Source organism: Barbatula barbatula (assembly GCF_947034865.1).
Source record: "Barbatula barbatula genome assembly, chromosome: 21".
NCBI lineage: Eukaryota > Metazoa > Chordata > Actinopteri > Cypriniformes > Nemacheilidae > Barbatula > Barbatula barbatula.
This window is the reverse complement of record NC_136784.1, coordinates 6,195,952-6,214,372: the sequence shown is the minus strand read 5'-3', so window position 1 is coordinate 6,214,372 and position 18,421 is coordinate 6,195,952. Positions and strand designations below refer to the sequence as shown.

At 40.6% G+C, this 18,421-nt stretch overlaps 2 protein-coding genes across 4 annotated transcripts; one reads left to right on the top strand and one right to left on the bottom strand.

The window, feature by feature from the left end:
• Positions 1-574: 574 nt before the first annotated feature.
• Positions 575-8,768, bottom strand: smarcc1b (SWI/SNF related BAF chromatin remodeling complex subunit C1b). 2 transcript variants are annotated; one of them, XM_079484945.1, is made up of 28 exons: positions 7,926-8,768; positions 7,249-7,368; positions 6,967-7,052; positions 6,793-6,874; positions 6,615-6,707; positions 6,455-6,524; positions 6,167-6,236; positions 5,954-6,029; positions 5,678-5,800; positions 5,476-5,558; positions 5,198-5,313; positions 5,034-5,093; positions 4,910-4,944; positions 4,677-4,789; positions 4,520-4,591; positions 4,319-4,432; positions 4,081-4,234; positions 3,868-3,978; positions 3,630-3,689; positions 3,009-3,267; positions 2,779-2,931; positions 2,429-2,478; positions 2,143-2,236; positions 1,921-2,051; positions 1,573-1,707; positions 1,214-1,322; positions 984-1,055; positions 575-871 (listed from the first exon to the last, which is right to left on the bottom strand). In XM_079484945.1, exons 1-28 carry the CDS (start codon positions 8,079-8,081, stop codon positions 825-827), a joined length of 2,844 nt encoding a protein of 947 aa, XP_079341071.1. In that variant the 5' UTR covers positions 8,082-8,768; the 3' UTR covers positions 575-824. The 2 variants fall into 2 exon arrangements, with proteins under 2 accessions (XP_079341071.1, XP_079341072.1); XM_079484946.1 differs by having other exon boundaries at positions 576-871; positions 2,170-2,236.
• Positions 8,769-8,988: 220 nt separating this feature from the next.
• On the top strand, positions 8,989-18,150 carry LOC306910604 (uncharacterized protein). 2 transcript variants are annotated; one of them, XM_079485258.1, is made up of 12 exons: positions 8,989-10,820; positions 11,376-11,517; positions 11,592-11,665; positions 11,745-11,910; positions 12,049-12,202; positions 12,316-12,510; positions 12,890-13,005; positions 13,083-13,204; positions 13,478-13,604; positions 13,689-13,792; positions 14,709-14,877; positions 16,675-18,150. In XM_079485258.1, the coding sequence occupies exons 1-12, from the start codon at positions 9,157-9,159 to the stop codon at positions 16,978-16,980; spliced, it is 3,339 nt and encodes a 1,112-aa protein (XP_079341384.1). In that variant the 5' UTR covers positions 8,989-9,156; the 3' UTR covers positions 16,981-18,150. The 2 variants fall into 2 exon arrangements, with proteins under 2 accessions (XP_079341384.1, XP_079341385.1); XM_079485259.1 differs by having other exon boundaries at positions 11,769-11,910; positions 16,675-18,083.
• The last annotated feature ends 271 nt before the right edge of the window (positions 18,151-18,421 follow it).

Sequence of the window (18,421 nt, the reverse complement as noted above, 5' to 3'; positions counted from 1 at the left end):
TTACTTTTATGCTGGAAAAACGTATTTTAAAGATGCTTTTAAAACCTGTTTCTATGTTATATAGGATTTAAAAATTCTTTATAAAGTTGTTAAAAATAAATTTGGGACATATTACGAAATGATGCAGTTTGGTTGACTCAGTCGCAGAGATTAAAATACGCTTGTATTACAAACTTTGAAACATAGTAGCCTACCATCATTAAAACTCACTAGTTTCTCTGATAATCACATAAACGTAATAGGCTGAATATACTTTCACTGTCTGAGATTTCTCACAATGTTTAAACATTTCAGTAGCTGGAATACCACCTTGACTTTGTGATGTGTGCTGCTTACAATCAATACTGCATGTGTCATACTGACCACTTCACATAATCTTCGAATAAAACGTTACAGTACATTACAAAGTCAAGAGAAATTTGAGGGCCAACGTTAGATATATTTTGAAATCAAAACCGTTAATAAAAGAAGCAAAAGTGTGTCCTCAGACTTGAATGTGCCATACAAGTAAATTAAAAGTCTAAACGAAGAAACATACAGATTTACAGTCAAAGAGAAGAAACAACTCACGCAGCAACAGCTTCATATAAAAGGTTTATTCAGCCACAAATGTTTTGGTGCACGGTGGAAATACAAAAACAGATCTACAAACATTAGGTACAGACAGATATAGCAATGAAAGCCTCAAATCTCACCTTTAAACGGCATCATAAATGCTTAAAAATATAAAATATACACAAAACAAGTATTATTGTGAGGTGAATGTGGGTGACTTGTACACAATGTATCTTGTAGTTGTTGTGATGTAACTTCATCGGTGGGTATCACATGGGTGCCGCGCCATCACCCTGCGAGGATGGGGGAGTTTGGTCTAAGTAGGAAAGAAAATGTAGCCAGATTCACAACTGTAAGTGCTGTCACATGAAGTAGGGTTGTGCCAGGCTTGATCAGTACAGCTTCGTGTTGAGGCAAGTGTTACTCACACATGCCATTGGGAGCTCCAGGGTGTCGGGCACCCATAATCTGGCCAGTAGCAGCGCTGCCCACCGAACGACCTGAGAGAAACCACAATATTATTCAGTCATTGTCAGTTTTGTTGAAATTCAAATACAATTCAGAGTGTATTTAAATAGTATTTTATCATGTGTGGTGAATAAACAATGTGAACTAAAGCAAAACAGGAGTAATCGGAAGAAAGTTAATGCTTGCTTGCCTGCTTGCTGCTGCTCTATTTGCTGCCGTGCTTTTATTTCTGCATATTTCACCTGCTCCATGTGGAAGTTTTGCCTTTCAGACAATAACTGTTGTCTCTGCTGCTCCAACTGCAACATACAGAACAAATCTAGTCTTAAATCAACAACTTCTGAATTCAGTGTTATATGTGACTTTACAAAGCAAACTAAAAGAGAAAATGCACAATGTTAAAATTCTCAAAATAAACTCTGTGGGGTAAATGGCCTTATTTTCTTTAAAGTGTGCTTTATTTTAAGTGAAGATCATGAAGGCAATTTTTTAGAACAATTATCTACAATTTAGAACAAAATTCTCCCTGATAGAGTAACATTAACTCACAGCCTCTTTTTCTCGATCCATAATGGTCTCTAGCTCCTCAAAGTGTCTCAGTTTGATCTCCAACTTTTTCATCTGAGTTTCAACCAGCAGAGCCACCAGAGACTTAATCTTTCTTTCTTCTACCGCAGCCAAGTGCTAGACGAACAGGGAAGAGAAAGAAAGGAGAGTGAATTGATACATTTCTTCAGTCATTACATGAGGCATACAAGCTAAATATTGTGCAAAATGATGAATTCAACTAATAGGTTGTTGGATAATGTAACATAATATGTGGTGTTTTATCCTTGTTAGTATTTGGAGTCGTATATTGGGACAAGTATGTGATTATTCAAATGTCTTGACATTCACCTTTGCTTTGGTTGCCGCAGAGGCCAGAGCTGCAGCTGATGCTGTGGTAATGTTTGCCTCAACCAGTTCAAGCTCCGCCCTCCTTCTAAAATCCCCCTCCAATTGGGCGTGGCCCATATCAAAACTCTCATCTGGATTAAGATCCAAAAGCAAAGAGAAGAGAAATCACAAACCAACCTGTTACGACTGTAACCATCATAATAGCACATGTGCTCCACTGACCTGCTGCACTCTCATCTCCTCTCTCACCTTCACTCTCTTCTTTCTCCTCGTTTTTCACATGTTCTCCCTCTACCAAGATGCTGTCAATATCAGTCTACAACAGTAAACACAGTGACAATTACATCAATGGTTCAAAAGTTTCTGGATCATATCGGCTGATATCTGATCTTAAAAATGAAGCCTAGACTATTAAAGGCAGGATTGTGTCTTGTAAATACAAAATACACTTTCTTCAATAGGGAAAAAATTTAAAACACTTATTTGTCCCAAACTCAATTCTATGTACCTTGTTGTGCTGCTCAGATTCGATGTTCATTTTTTCTAGACCAGTTCCATCTAGCAAAGAGAGACACATATTAGACTTTCCCATCCTATTGTGATTAAATGCAATAAACAAAATAAAATGATCTAATTTTGGTGTTATATGGTGATCAATGTTTACTTCTTTCATTTACTGCCCTCACCTGGCTGTTCTAAGTAATACAGGTATTGCAATAATCAATGCGTTATCCACATACATTTACAGCTTGACACAAAGATATAGAAAAATATCAATAGAAACCAAATTATTTTTACAAGACTCCATGTGCTCATGCATATACATGTAAGACAATTGGATGAAAAGATGAACAGTACCAATCTTTTCTGATTGATCGGGATCAAGTTCAGCAATGCCACCTGATTGCAGCGTAAAGCTCGAATCTAAATGATCCCCGACTCTCTGTATCTTTTGAAAGCCAACAGTGAATAGCTCAATCGGGGCCTCCTCTCTTGCTCTCGAGAACTCCTCTGAAAAAATACAGAGCATTACACATCGCTCACGCTACACATTTCCTCAGAATAAACACACACTCACAAACTCTTACCCAAAGCTGCCTTGGCAGCCGCAGAGGCCACTCGGGGGTCAACCACAGAGGCCAGGAAAGCAACGGTGCTCATTACGGGGTTTCCTGATTGGCTGAAAGGGACAGGCTGATAGGCAAGAGGGCCCATTGAGGCTTCGGAGTTCTCCAGGTACGGATCCTCTATGGGCAACCGGAGGAAATGAAGAATACAGTCGTCTTGTGTACGGCTGCCTACATGTTCTGACACTTTATTCCAGTCGTCTTTATACATCTCTAAAGCCTGAGAAGAGTAAAGACAACCAAAAATGAGCAGGGGTCTACAAACTTCTTCAGGGCCCCTTAACAAAATAAGGGTGTGAGAATAAAACATTTTTTCTATTGCTTTAGACAAATTAGACTGAGATCAAGCAATAAACATAGTAAAATCTAAAATAAAAAGGTGTTTCAAAGGTTCTTCGGAATATAAAAAGAAAGAGATTGTTCTTTAGGGAACCTTTGACTGCATGGTTCTTTATGGAACTGAAATTGGTTATTCTATGGCATCGCTGTGAAGAACCTTTTAAGCACCATTATTTTTATGAGGTAAGGCTGCAGAGCACATGATAAAGACCCCTAAAAATTCCAAAACATTAAGCGGCTTACTTCCAATAGCAACAGTGTTTCCTGTTCCGTCCATTCTCTTCCTGCACTTGCTCCTTTACTCTAGAGATGAAGGAAGGAAGGAAAAAAATACTGTGAAGCGCTCATGGCACAACTGTTTACAGACAGATCCTGAAAACATCTAGAAAAATACTGCAAAACAAAAGCATCAGACACTGCGGGGATTGTGGAATTTTTGTGTGTTTACACATCACTGTGTGCGAGTAAAATGTCCTTTTACCTTAGGATGCTTCTTGGTATAAATGTCAATGCGCAGACCAAAATTCTGCAGGTCAGACGGCTTTTCTAATGACTTCTCTGGGAAATGCAACATATGCTGGGATGCTGGAACCTATTTAAATAAAATGTATTAAAAACATCATGATAGCGAGATTAAAAATAGTTACACAGCCATAAGCACGGTCATTTTATGGTCATCCACTGTTTGTTTTACCTGTAAGGGTCTGTGCTGCAGCGGTACAAGTCCTGAAGGAGTGTCTGTAAGAACATTGAAGTGTGGGGTTGGGGGCGGGCCCATGGGGAGGGGTCGACTTTCTGCATCTACCTGATAATTTATCAATCCCCACTGCTCCAAAAATGAATGAACTCTACAAACACAAGCAAATGTGGGATTTCATGTATTTATAGATTACATTTTGTGGTAGATGAAAAACCACCACACCCTTACACACCTTATAAGTGCACAAACATCTCCAGTCAGGTTTCGTCTGCAGGATGATGAGGTAAGATACTCTTGAGGGTTTAGTCGGTACGTGTCAATCATGAAGTTACGGTAGGCAAGATATCTGAAAACAGCAAACAGGTCATTTAGCCATCAGTAAGATGGGTCTGATACAGAGGATGAGTGTTTGTGGATAAACTTATTGACTTACATTTCTGGTGTTTTGGATTTATTTTTCCCATTGAAGAACTCAGGCAGTGCTCGCCTCTCTATTTTGTGAATGCTAACATACAGAAAAAATAAAAAAATTCCTGAACGGCATCATGTGAAAATGTATAAGCAAGCTAAATATCATTAACAGCTCTCACCAGTTGTAGTCAAACCAGGAGGCATAGGTGGGCACAATAATGTGATGGGTTTGTTCTGTGGCACTTTCCTCCACCTCCATCCCACGGCTAAACTCTCTCGGTTCCTCCTCATCCTACACACAAGACAAGTCAGAACATTGATGAAGCATTATGTGGAAAAAGCTTTGCTTAGCCAGATTCTAGTGTTAGCAAACAACCACACCAGCGGAAATAAGAACAAAGAAATCACTTACTCTGACACCAGATAAGAGATCCTCTTCCTGGTCATCTGAGAAAACACAGATATTAAAGAGGTCACAGGATTGGCTATACGATCATATTTAAGAGTTCAAGGCACACAAGAACAAACAAACTTACCCAAATCTGCCATAATTCCTCCTTTAACTGGAGTATTTTCACTGTCTTTTTTCAGGTTCACTATAGTCGACAGAAAACAATTAAGTTGTTCCAGAATTAACCAAACATTCAACAGGCACAATACAGCTACTACAAAGACATATCACACAGCTCAAACCACGCACCATTTTTAGGCAGTATGACCTCCTCCATGTTAGGAACAGGTGTTGGATCTTCCATGTCTTTAGTGTGGTCCTCTTCTGGCTCCGTCTCATCCTTCTGGCCGCGCCTCTTATACGAGCTATAGTGTTATATCAAAATATACATGATGTAAAATATTCGTTTTGTTCAATTAGTAATTGCTATCCTGCATTAACCAACACATAAGCCATCCTTGCAAATAAATAAATTACAGCAACCAGGTGACCGAAAAATGCAATGATAGGAAGTGATGTCACTCAACCCTTTCTTTCCTCCTTTTTTCCTAGACTCTGAGGAAGATGGAGATGGGGAGCGCCGCCGCTTCTTCCAAAATTTCTGTTCCTTCTGCAAAAGGTAAAAAAAGTGGATGCATTGATACAATTGATACAATTACGTTAAAACAACCAACTGAGTAAAAACACATTTTTAAATTTCAAACAATGTTTAAGATAAATGAAACATACCTCCTCGACTTGGTAGATAAGGCGCCGGAAACTCACACTATTGCCGTTCTCATCTATCGCATAGTCTTCTTCATTCATCCACTCATTAAATGTGTCAGTGTCTAGAAGCCATCTGGCATGAACCTGAGGAAAATTGTGTCAGCAGATTTTCTCACTGAAGGTCATCTGTGGCCCATCACAACAAAAATGCTCATCTCCATATTTTGGCAGAGATAAACAGCAGACAAAGAGATCAGAAATATTCAAGGACATTTATACTCAAAGGATTTTTTTCACCTTCCAGCATCTGTCTGGGTTGGGAGGTTCTTCCACTTCTCCATCTACATCGCTTGCTGACAAAATTGAGTCATAACTAAAAAAAAAAATGAAACAGGAACATACTTATTCATGTAAAATATATAATGAATTTTTTGATAAAATGTAAAATTTTCTAATCTGACGATTTTTAAGCGATCTTTAATTTGATTTGTGTGATTCTGTATTGTTTACCTGTCTGGACACATGCCCCAGTGCACCATCACCTGCCGATCTAATTGCTTGATTGGTCTAAACCATTCCTCTAAAAAATATTAAGAGCCAACACTGAACATTATACACACTTTACATTTCTTAAAGATATTTACATTGTATCGCATTAATGCACTTTGTAGACGCATACACCCAAAGTGACTTAACATTTAGGTATTGCAGGTATTACATTAGGTATAACAGTTATACAATTAACAAGCATACACAAATCCTGTGCTTCAAGAGTCAAGACTGACAGGTGTATTATACCTTCATCTATGTTTGAGGGAGACGAGTATATTTGGTGGGTGGCTTGTAGCTGCTTCTCTGTAACTGTGCCCTAAAAAAAGAGGTAAAAAGTATAGTTCATACGCAATAAGTGAATAGTATATAATTCCATATTTCTCTGACCCTTAACTTCCCCACTTACCTGATGCCGCAGGACAATGTCTTTGAGTTTGAGGATTTGCTTTTGTTCCAAATCAGGGGACAGGTACACTACAGGTCTGCTTAATAAATTATTCTGAAATACACAAACGTGTCAGATATTATTACACTATCAAAAGATATGCTTGTGTTTGTTTGTCTTTGCTAAAATCCACAAATACCTGTATCAGAGTATTCTCGATGGAGATGAACATCTCAACGTAACGATCCACTCTAGATGGGTTCTGTAGATCAAAGCGTCTCCTTCGATAAAAAGATCAGACAGTGGATCAGACGTTGATCAGAAACACAACGTTACGAGCAAAGGAAGAAGATAATGTGACCAGATAACTAACCAGCCCTGTTCGGTCTTGAACTTGTAAACTGATCCCAGAATATGACATAGGGCACCACTGGGCCTCAGGTCCAGAAAACACTTTGCCTGTGAGAAAGAACCAAATTCGTACAGTTACTATTGACAACCACATGACTTTAGTGAACTAAAAAAAAGTATCTTCAGAATGTTATGTTATTAATCAATATACAGAAATTAAGAAAAAAAGAGACCTGCACACCGATATACATGCTCTCATACAACAGTTACTGCTTATTAAAACGTGAGAAAATAAATGATTTACAGGAAGTTTCGTGGAGCCGGGGTTTTTTGCTCTGCGGCCAAAAGAGTCCTCTTGAAACTGCAGCAGTTGGACGACCAGCCCAGACAGAGACTTAGTGGATGGAGCATCAGCCTGAACATACTTGAGATAAAACACAAACTGTAGATCAGTAAAACTGAGGTATCATCAACTGATCTAAAACAAAGTGTATGCAACTAAGTTACTGAGCAATGTAGGCATATTTGTCTTTGTAACATTTAAAAGTGAATGCCTAAATAAAAGGAGCGTTTAAGAGTTTCAATATAGTTTCACTTCCCAGTAACTATAGTACAGTGGACATTGACGCCACGACACGGGGGAGGGATTATTACGCAGGTTATGTTGTAAACAAACACCTTCAGTTACTAACCTGCAAGCCAACGATTCTTCTAGCATGCTAGGCAATATTTATACTGGATCATGTATGAAGTCCATTTGTTTTTAGTTATTTCAAACGTTATCAAAAGCTAGATATCTGTCAAATACGTTAAGGACGTATTCTATAGAGATAGCTCTATTAATATACACCGTGGCTACAATGTAATGCTAAAATAACCATCAAAACAATTTAAAGAAGAGGGCAAACATTCTGTAAAGAAACCAGAAGACAGCTTTGAGAAACGTTAATGGTATATCATGGCTGCCCCGGCTGTGCGAACCTTTTTATAATGCTTTCCAATCCAACTGCGCACCGTTTCCAGCTGAGAGATTATTTCCGGGCATTCCCAAAATCTACTGCACGGCCCGCCGTCGTTTCTTCGGCTCAGCGAGGAGCTAAATGCGGTTTGACTTGTTGTTTGAGGTTGTGTGGCCATTGTTACATGCTAATTAGCCACTGCTATCCGAAATGAGCGGAGCCTGCACATTGCCTCCAGCGGCCAGTGTGAAGAACGCGCAAGCGATGCGTGCTGCGTACTTCTTCTTCTTCGATTGCTTTTTGGTGCCATAACAAAACAACAGGATAGGCGGTGTAACACCTAGAGGACCGGAGAGTGAAGATGTGCGAGGGTGGAAAATAAAAAAGCCTATTAAATTCGTCCTATTGTTGTTAAAACCGCGCAGGTCATACAAATCATTGCATTTCCTACACAATACATTTTAAGAGAACACCTTGTTTTTGGACTTGAAACATTTGGTTAAAAACGAGTGAATGATTTTTTCCTTAAATGTTTTAACGATATAATTTCAGTGCCGTGTAGTATGCAGTGCGCAGTGTGTTATTTCAGCAGCATTCCATTTGAACCATAATAGCATAAATGCCAGTTAGCGCTGTCATGCGTTTAATATTGTATATTTAGTACGCAACTGATATAGACTTTAAATTGCAGAGATGAGCTCGTGAAATATTACTATATTTGGTAAATCATTACAATGCAACTATAAATGGATTTAGATCTGCTGTTTAAACAAGCCCTGGACAAAACAAATCATATCACGTTGTCTCTGAATGGCGAAACGCAGCTGCCCTTGAACATTGCTTTTTTAACCAAGCCCTTCTCCATACCAGACACTACCATACACTGATAGGCTTTGTCCTCTTCAGACAACTTCGCTTTTAAATAAGGAAAATGAATAAGATTCAATAGTTTTTTTCATTCAAATGTATTTGCCACGCCGCACACAATAAAGACAAAACACGTCGTGTGACAAAATGAAGAGTGTGTCAGTGTTAAGTATTTGAAAATTACCCCTATTTCTTTACTGAAGGTTGGGCCAATGAATGGCGCATGCTCAGTGCAAACAGGGAGTGTTGGAGACAGCCAACAGTGCAGGGGAAGGCAAGACGGGTGAAAAGAGAAACCCGTCTGGTTTTCGAAAAGGAAAAAAATACGTTAACGAAGCTTCGTTGTACATCTCCGCTTCGCATCCGGCCATGCCAACGACACAGCGATGTATTATTATTGCAATCGGAATAAAATGAGCGCTAGTGCAGCCGGGCCTGGAGTGGAGAGCTGCGGGGCCGGGTGTCCGCATAGCGCCAGTCGCTGCTGCGGGGGAGGAGGCTGCGGAGAGCCCGTAAGCGGTGACGGAAGCTCGGCCGCTGCGGCTACAGCGGCTACGGCCACCAGCGCTGCCCCAGCGCAGAGCTCAGACAGGGAGAGCGGCGTAGCCGAGGCCCAGGCGTTTCGCGAATGGGACGATTCCACCTCCATCGATGCGGATCGGACCCAGAAAATTAACGAGGAGGGATTTTTCGCGAACGGTACTGCTGATATCACGCGGGAGGAAGACGAATGTGCGGATTCAGTGAAAAACGGACGCGGGCGCTTTTGTAGACAAAGCGCTGGAGCGGGTGAGGATAACACCATTAATATTGATCACGAAGACGCTGGAGGCTTGCGGCATGGGGGCGATCGTCGGGTTTTTATGGGCGCTATGACACGAAGGGACGGACGCAGAACGAGTGCGAGACTGCCGCCAGTGCGCACCGGGAGAACCCAGCGAGGACAGGCGCACACCGAGGGCGCGATGATGACAGCCGCTGCAAGGTGTGGTCGCGGGAATTCCGAGCCCGCGGTCATCGAACGCCGGGGGTGCAATTTCACCCGAGCCTCCAAGAGGGTGTGCTTTTCTGGGATAAGCTCTGTGACATACTGCGGCAGTTCGGATCCCGATGCCCGCGTAAGTTCCAATGGTGAAGCTCACGCGAGGGGCTCCGCGGGCACCACCGATGCATTAGAATCGGGACGTCAGGTGGACACCGCTGAAAATATACGGGCGTCATTACGTCGTATCCATTGCGAGAACAAGACCCAAGAAATAAATTACCCCGCGTGTTTGCCTGATGCAGAAGGTGCCCATAGCACGGAAAATACCGAGTTGCCCACATGCAGAACGGCCAAGGGGCGGGTACGACTGTACCGGGTGCGCTCGTTCCTTGCCAGCTCTGTCACCCAGAACAACGGCGTCAGCGGAAACGGTGCCACTGGTGTGTGTATTAACAATAGCGCTTTTCCGCAACCCCCGCTGTGTCTCCAACCCCCCGTGCTTGAAAATGACCAAACGCAGCAGCAAACGCCACAACGTGGACGCGTTAATACCCCGCTCTGCGCATTTGCCATCAGCTCTTCTCACAGCGAAAGCACTCAGATAGAGGGTGGGCATCCTAATGGAACAAAGCCTGAAGAAAGCCCACTTGAACAGAATAACTCAACTAACTGTGACAGCACGGGTTTAGAGGGCCCCAACACAGAGCAGATAGAGACAGTGAAGGATGAAGCCAAACGGAGACAGGCAGAGCTGGAAGGCCGCACGAATAACCTTTGGAGGCGTCTGCAGGCCATACAGGTAAAGCAGGTCGAGAAGCACGTTACCCAGCAGCTGCGTGGCCTGTCCAGGAGTCCAGGGTTGAACTGCACCAGGAGGCCCAGCACCCTGTCTCATAACTCGGCAGAGCTGAGCAGGCTGGCTCGCAGCTGCAGCGAGATTCTCCGGACTGCAGAAAGTGCCCTGGACTCGGACCACACGGCTAGCAGCTCAGGAGGTGACAGTGAGGAAGATGAAGCGTTGGAGAGAGGAGGTCGACGCCTACGGCCACTCTCCACTAAATCCATGTGAGTTGTTTTTAGACAAATGTTTAACCTTGTGTCAATATTTTGGTCTTTGTTTGTGAAGCCATGCTTCATTTGTCTGAATATTGGTGCCAAAGGTATAGTGAATTAGCAACTCAAAAATAAAAAAGGACCCTTGGTTAATCATTTTAAGGGTTAAAAAACTCAAATGCTCAGTATGCAAGGCTGTATAACATGCATGTACACCTACATGTGTACAAAGGTTTTAACTGAGTCATTGGATGTCGGTGTTGTCTTTTGTATTACCAGTGTGCTATACAACACACATTCCTGTACAGGTATTCGTGGTGTGGGATTTAGGATCAATATAGATCGATATAAAAATACATTTGATTAAAACAAAATTAATCATCCATTCAACCACATTGAGAGAGAAGATATGATACAAGGCCATTTTTGCTTGGCTGTTGGAAGTAAACTGGGTCAGATAATGCACCATTCTCATTAGTGATGCATTATAAAATCCTTCTCAAGTTGTGTAGTGTCACACACTTATATATATTCTCTTTTTAATTCTTTAAAATTTTTGTTTTATAGTGTTTCTGGTAAAGAATGGCAATGGGCAGAGCGCAGGGCGTGGCTTGGCAGCCGATGGGTGTGGCTACAGACTCAAGTGTCAGAGCTGGAATATCGCATCCGAGCGCTGGCGGAGCTTTACACACACCTCCGACAGGGAAAGGTATACTGTTTGACCATGTGTTATGTCACTAAAGCTTACTACAGTGTGTTATCTAGCTTTTTCATGTTTTGTAGGTGCGGTCTGCATACTCTCAACCTGAGACACCCCTTAGAGGATCGAACCCATCCCCCAAATCAAACAGCTGGAGGTCAGTAAAAGATTTTGGGTGCAAACACACACATACATCCTAAGATTTTCTAATTTATATACAATTCCACGACCCATAGGGCTTCTGTTGGTGATCTTAACAGGAAGTGCCATACAGAAGACTCCTCCTCTAACCCCCAAACTGTGCCAAGTCCACCTTCATCTGCTGCTCGGGTTCGACCGTTGCTTCGACAGCGGCGTCACAGACTTATCCGCCTGGAAGACTGCACTGCACTGAAGTCAAAGGTGAAGAGAATGTCACTGTTGTTGTTTTCAAATATATATGAGTTGTTTGCTTGTTTTTGTGTGTTCTTTTTCTATTGAGAGAAAGGATGTCAGATTATCCATTTGTGCGAAAAACGAATTTGTGTTTCTCTTTCCCAGCCTGTTTCGTTACAGTGCTCTTGTGAGCCTCCAGCTGTGTGTGTGCTTTGTGCCGGTGCGCCACCTCATGCCCCCTCAGACAGACGAAAGGGAGCATGGATGCGTCAGACCTGGCTCGACATGTCCGTTCATCCTGTTCTTTCTACGCCATCAGGTAATACTCTTTTGGGCCCCGTTGGTAAAATACTTAACTTTGTAATTTGTTTTTTATACCATTTATATTAATATGAATGTTTCAAATGTTGACTGTGCTTTTCTCCATTGAAGATTCACCCCTTGCGCTGCATTGTGGGAAACACCCGCTGGTCGGTCATCATTCTTATAATTCAGTACAGTGGACAAACACGTCAACTGCATCATCTTGGCTGGGAAGGCGGGGCCAGGGACGGGTTGGTAGAGTGAGGAGGAAGGTTATTTGTCCCCGTCCACCTAATGCACTGCCTCCTTTATTTAACACACCTGGTGAGTTATTTTTGACCTTGTGTGATGTAAATGTGGGGTTAGAGGTGTCTAATACGTGGCTGATTGTTTGTTGCATCTGTACTTGAGAGGTAAAATAAAAATGTCTGAATTAAACAGAAACAAATGCCTGAAATAAATAGACGTGAAAAACTTTTGAGAAGTAAAGTAGTGTTTCAAGAGTGAGTGATAATGTGGAAACATAAAAACGCCTGGGATAATAGGCAGTTATAGAATTTATCAATATTTTTGCAAAGAATGCATATTTAATGATGATACTTGAGTACATTACATTTACATTTATGCATTTGGATTCTATACACTCATTTATTGACATTTTGACAGATTTTCTTTTTTAAACTAATTGAAAATACGGTTACAGGGGGTTCCGGTTGCAGAAGCCAGAGAAGTGTGATTAGTCCAAACTGTCTTCCTCAGCGAGCCATCAGCTTACCCATCCTGCCGCCAACACCGCCAGCAACAGACACACCTGCTCAGGTAAATAAATGATATGATGGTGATCTACTTTTTTACTGTTTTATTCTCAGTTTTTTCATCCCTCTCTTGGTTCTCAGCCTTTGAGGAGGAGGAGAACCGAAAGCTCGTTTGACATAGACAACCTGGTGATGCCTCAGGGCCTGGCTGGACTAATAGCTCGAGTGCAGAGATTACAATACAAAGAGATCATCACCCCAAGGTAAAAAAAAGTGCAGTCAGACATCTGGTGTCACACTTGTGCTTGATCAATAGCACTGTGACAGTATATTTGCGATTTCGCTGTGTTTTGCTTTGTTGTGTCTGAATTCCTGGCCTGGCTTTTGTTTCAAATAATTTGAAGTCAAAGTGTAAGGGTCTTGTGTTTTTAAATTACTTTAAAATTGACTTCCAATCCCAATATTGGCCGATTAAAGCTTATGTGTAATGAATATTTTTTGTGATAAATGTGTGCAACTATATGTCCTGTGTTTAGCTGGAGAGAGCTGGACTCACTCTTAGGGGTCTCAAAGAACCAGAAGAGGCCACAAGCCCAGTCATCCAGTCATTACAATAACACATACCACCAGCCCAATGGAGAAAATCTGGAAAATGAGGAAGAGGTACGTAGGTCTTTACTGAGTGTTCACAAAATGTGACTTAATTCTGAATTTTCAGGTCTGTACTTTGTTCCTATGTTTGAATAGGTGGAAGATATTTCCGATGCTGTGTTTCTAAGTCGTCACGCTGTGTGTGAGAGCAGAGAGAGGAGTCGGTGGGGGAGTTGGGCCCGCAGGCGACGCCGGGGCAGGTGATGAGAGTTTGTTAGAGCGATGGTGCTCATATTGTCAGAGAGAATATGTTTAAACAGATGTTTGGACAAAGTTATTCTTATTGGATACAGTCTTGTTTACGGTGATCATTTGTAATGAAAATATACATTTGAACCAGTATATTTATTATGTACCATTATATACAGCTGCAGAGAAAATTAAGAGACCATTTCAAAGACAGTTTTTCTAAATGTACTAATTATAGGTGTTTTTAGGTTTAGGTAAAATTCTTATTTTTGTTTCATTCTGTGAACTGCTAACAATATTTCTCCCAGAAAGAAAGTTTCTATTTGCGTTATTTTCAGAAAATGAAAACTGGAGAAACAGGTCAAAATATCAGAAAATATGTATTTTTACAAACCTCAAAAACAGCAAGGAAAACAAGTTCATATTCACTTTGAAGCAATACAATAATATTCTTTATACATTTATTTAGGAAAACTTTGTTTTATCACAGTTTTCATGTGTCTTTTCATGCTGTCAGTGTTTCACAATGCTGTTGGATAACTTTGTCACTGAGGTTTGATTTTGTTGAAATTCAGACACTAGACTGGAATGGCCACAATGCATCACGAAATGATGATTAATTGAAAATTTGTCACTGTCTCTTAATTTTCTTTCTTCTGTGGCTGTATAAGCAGTAGTTACATTTCGGTCTAGTTATTAGTCTGCATTGTTACACTATGAATTACATGCATGTATAATGCACAGTTATACATTTTATACATTTAACTTTTACGTTCAAATTATTATGAGATCATAAAGTAACTGAATATAGTCAAGAGAAGGTAAATAGGAAGTTACTAGGATTAAAAAACAGCATTCTCACACTGCTGCCGTGGTTTCAAATTTCATGTCATCTTCTCATTTACGTCTTTTATTTTTTTCTCTCAGATCTTCTTCCTCCTACCATGGGGATGGGAAGAGCTCCAGGGGATTGGAGCAGACACCTGGCTCTCCAGATTCCAGGCAGAGTCATTTTACAGAAGGAGACGTTTCACCGTACAGCCCCTTCTGTTCTGGAGCAGAGGATCCCTTCAGCCAGGCTGAGGATGAACAGCAGGTGTGTACTCGAGCACTTAATGTTCTGTTCACTTCATTATTGCTGTAACCATGGCAATTATTTGGTTGAAGGAACATCTTGTGGTTACGAAAACGGCTGCATATTTATTGCTTTTTTTAAACGAACATAACTTCACAAATTATAACAAATACCATTCACTTAATTTAAATAATAAAAAAGATATATTAATAATAATAATAGAAAAAACACATATCTTAAAGGCTTCCTATTACTGGACACACATTATACATATTCTTACATAACCTCCATTATCCCATTGAATATGTCTTTATATCTTTTATAGAAAATGAGAATGAAGGGGTTCCAAATATCTTAAAAATCTTTATATTTTCCTTTAATAATATACATTTTTTTCTCCATTGACATGTTTAGCATCTAGTAAACCACCTCTGTATTATTAGTGCCTCTATCTTTTTCCAATGAAGTGAAATAAGGCATTTAGCTCGCAAAATACTTTGGTTCAAGAGGGACATTAACATAAATTATTTTGTTTATCACATTGTCAGAATCAGAAGAGCTTTATTGCCAAGTTTGCTTGCACACACAAGGACTTTTCTTTGGTGTTGGAAGCTTCCAGTGCAGACATTCAAGCCAATGACAATACATAATATAATAAGATTTACAGTCTAAACGATTCTAAAATATGCATTTACAGATTGTACAGACAATGGGGGATAACAACATATAAGAGACATTGTACAGGGTAGTATAGTGGAATTGTATTGGTATATTGTGCACTTCTTTCGAAAATTTCAGGATTTCCTCACATTCCCATAAACCATGTAATAAGTAAGGGATAATCCACAACGCGAAGCAGAAGGGGGTTGACTCCGCTTATACCATGGTCACTTGGACAAGTTAAAGCTTTTATTGATATTTACAGTCTAATTTTAGATCAAACAGGCGAAAATAACAGTTCATTTAAAATGTAATTAAACTGATCGGAGCTACCTGTGTTTTAAGGGGATTTAATGCACACCTCAGAGTCAAGTTTTCAAACAGACCATGGTATAAATATATATACACTTAGGATAGGTGTCTTAATATTATCATTAAATGTGTTTAATAATGCAGGCTTAACATAAACTCGCATCAGCCAGTTATACTGTAATAATTTAAGTCTTGTATTGTATTATTTGTATGTGAGCATCCTGACAAATCTCTCCCCAATCATCTGATGATATCGCCTCATTGAGATCTTAACCCCATGAGATCTTTACACCCATGCCTCTAATCAAGATTTCGCAGACTCCTGAGATCCTTCTACTAACATGTTATAGAAAAGTGAAATCCGACCTTTACGGTAACACATTTAGGTGATTTATTTTTCCAGAACTGATAATGGCGATATATTAATAGTGCTTATCTAAAATAATGACAAAATTAAGCTTCTTGTAAATAACTAAAGAAATTATTCCTAGGTATATCAAATTTAGTAATCAATTCTTGAAAGGACATTAGATTATCTTCCTTATGTTAGTCTTTTATACTTTTCATACCTTTCTCTGCCCACATCGTGGAGCCTGCATCTGTTCTTCCCGGAATAAATTTAGCATTTCCCCATACGGCTGCAGATCTGTTCTTAGTTTTGAGAATGTGAGTCCTTTGATATAGGAATCCCTCAGAACTAAAAGAGAGGATTATTCATCAGGCGATGTAACTTGACAGATGCTTTACATTCCTCAATTTTACAAAGTGTAATGAAGACAAAGAAAAAAATGAGGAGGAATGAATTGAAAAACCCTTGTTAATCATTGTCTTCACCTACATTTCCAGGCTGTGCTGCCATGGGAACACCGGTTGTTCCCCTTACAGGAATCAGAACTTCAGTGGCTGCAGGAGGAGGAAGAGGCAGAGCCTGACGAAGACCCATGCACAGCCAGTGGCCGCAGCCAAAGCACGGATTCGGGCATCTCTGTGGGTAGCCTGGAACTTTCCCCGAGGACCCCTCAGCCCTCCCAACCGCACTCAGGCACCGAGCAAACTACCCCACATTCACTGTCCTACAAACCAGCCACCCCATCAACAGTCTCTACAGCTCAGGATTCACACACACTTGGTCTTTCCTCATACCCGTCGTAGCTTATCTTTTTTTCTCACCTCTCGACATGTGCACCCAACAGTTTAGTCTGCAGGTCTAAAGTAAGTCCTGTATGAACCATTTAAGAGGAAGTTTTTTTTTCACGTGCCCCAGTCGTCGTTGACCATGTTATATTGAGTCCTGCCACTTATCTAACCGTGAAGCCCTTGTGACCTTACATCCCTGTTCTGAACCTTTTGCAGTCTCACATGAGCCCTCAAAGTCTATTTATAATCCTTCCCAAAAATGTCACGCATTTAACAAATAATAAGTGCATCTTCGCCATAAGTCCTGTAGCTCCACCTCACCAGTTTCTCTATAGTCTTGTTTCTGTCCTCAGTATCCATATTGCCCTGGTCCTTCATCATACCTCAATTTATCATCATGTTCACCGGTCTACCCCCGATACAGCTACTATTTGGTTCGACACTACTCCGTTATCTCTCGGATGGGCAGATGAAAGATTTGTCTGCTGCTTATGTCTGTTTTGTTTTTGTTTAACATTTTGGATCTGTCTAAGGCTTGTTCTGTGTCAATATCTGTGTCATTTTGTGTTTTGTGTTGAGTAATGTTTCGATTTGATGACAATGTGAGCTGCGATTCGAACTGATTGTCAGATGAAAGCTCCTTGTCGTCGTTCTCCATGTAAAGCACTACGTATTGATTCATTTACTGTGATAATTTTGTTTCTTTTTATGCTGTGTGGTATGTATAGAGGCATACTGCTGTTCACTTCTCTGAATATATTGATATTCTCAGCACTGTATGAAACATAGCATTTAAAGTCAGTTACATGCTCTTTGTGTGATACAATGGGCCTCCTGTGTCTTTTTCAGTTGGAGACAAACACAAGAAGTACGCTTTTTATTTCTGTTTGACTTGCCATAAATGAGTGATAGATCTTGTTGATGCATAACTGCCTGAGTTTCTGCGCGTGTGATTTAGACAGGTCCACTGTTCTGCTGTATTAGGGGGTAGTGTTGGTGAATAAAAAAAACATGATTTTGGAAAAACGGCAAAACACGAGAAAAGAAAAATGGAAGTTCTGTTTTAAATGCACAATGTTCTCAATGCAAAGATAAAATGAATAAACATGAGAACTACAAAGGTGTGTTCAGTTGGTTTGTTTTCTTTGGGAACCCATCAGAATGTTATGCATCTGTTCTTGAGCGTTGTACGGTAACGGTATCATCACATTTGAAATATTAGTGATATTAAGTATACGGACATGTAGTTGGAAATTATTAAAAACTACCTAATCATACACGAAAACAGAGCCGCCTTGATAATAGGTGTTTTCGCCTTCTTGCGGCGCTGAGCAGACCGCTCGACATATGAATAGAAACTATCGCGAGAGCGCTTCACAAAGGGGTTCCTTCCTTCAACCCTCGCGGTAGTTTGATGTCATGCTTTCCACAGCCTGCGCAGCGCCGCATGAATTCA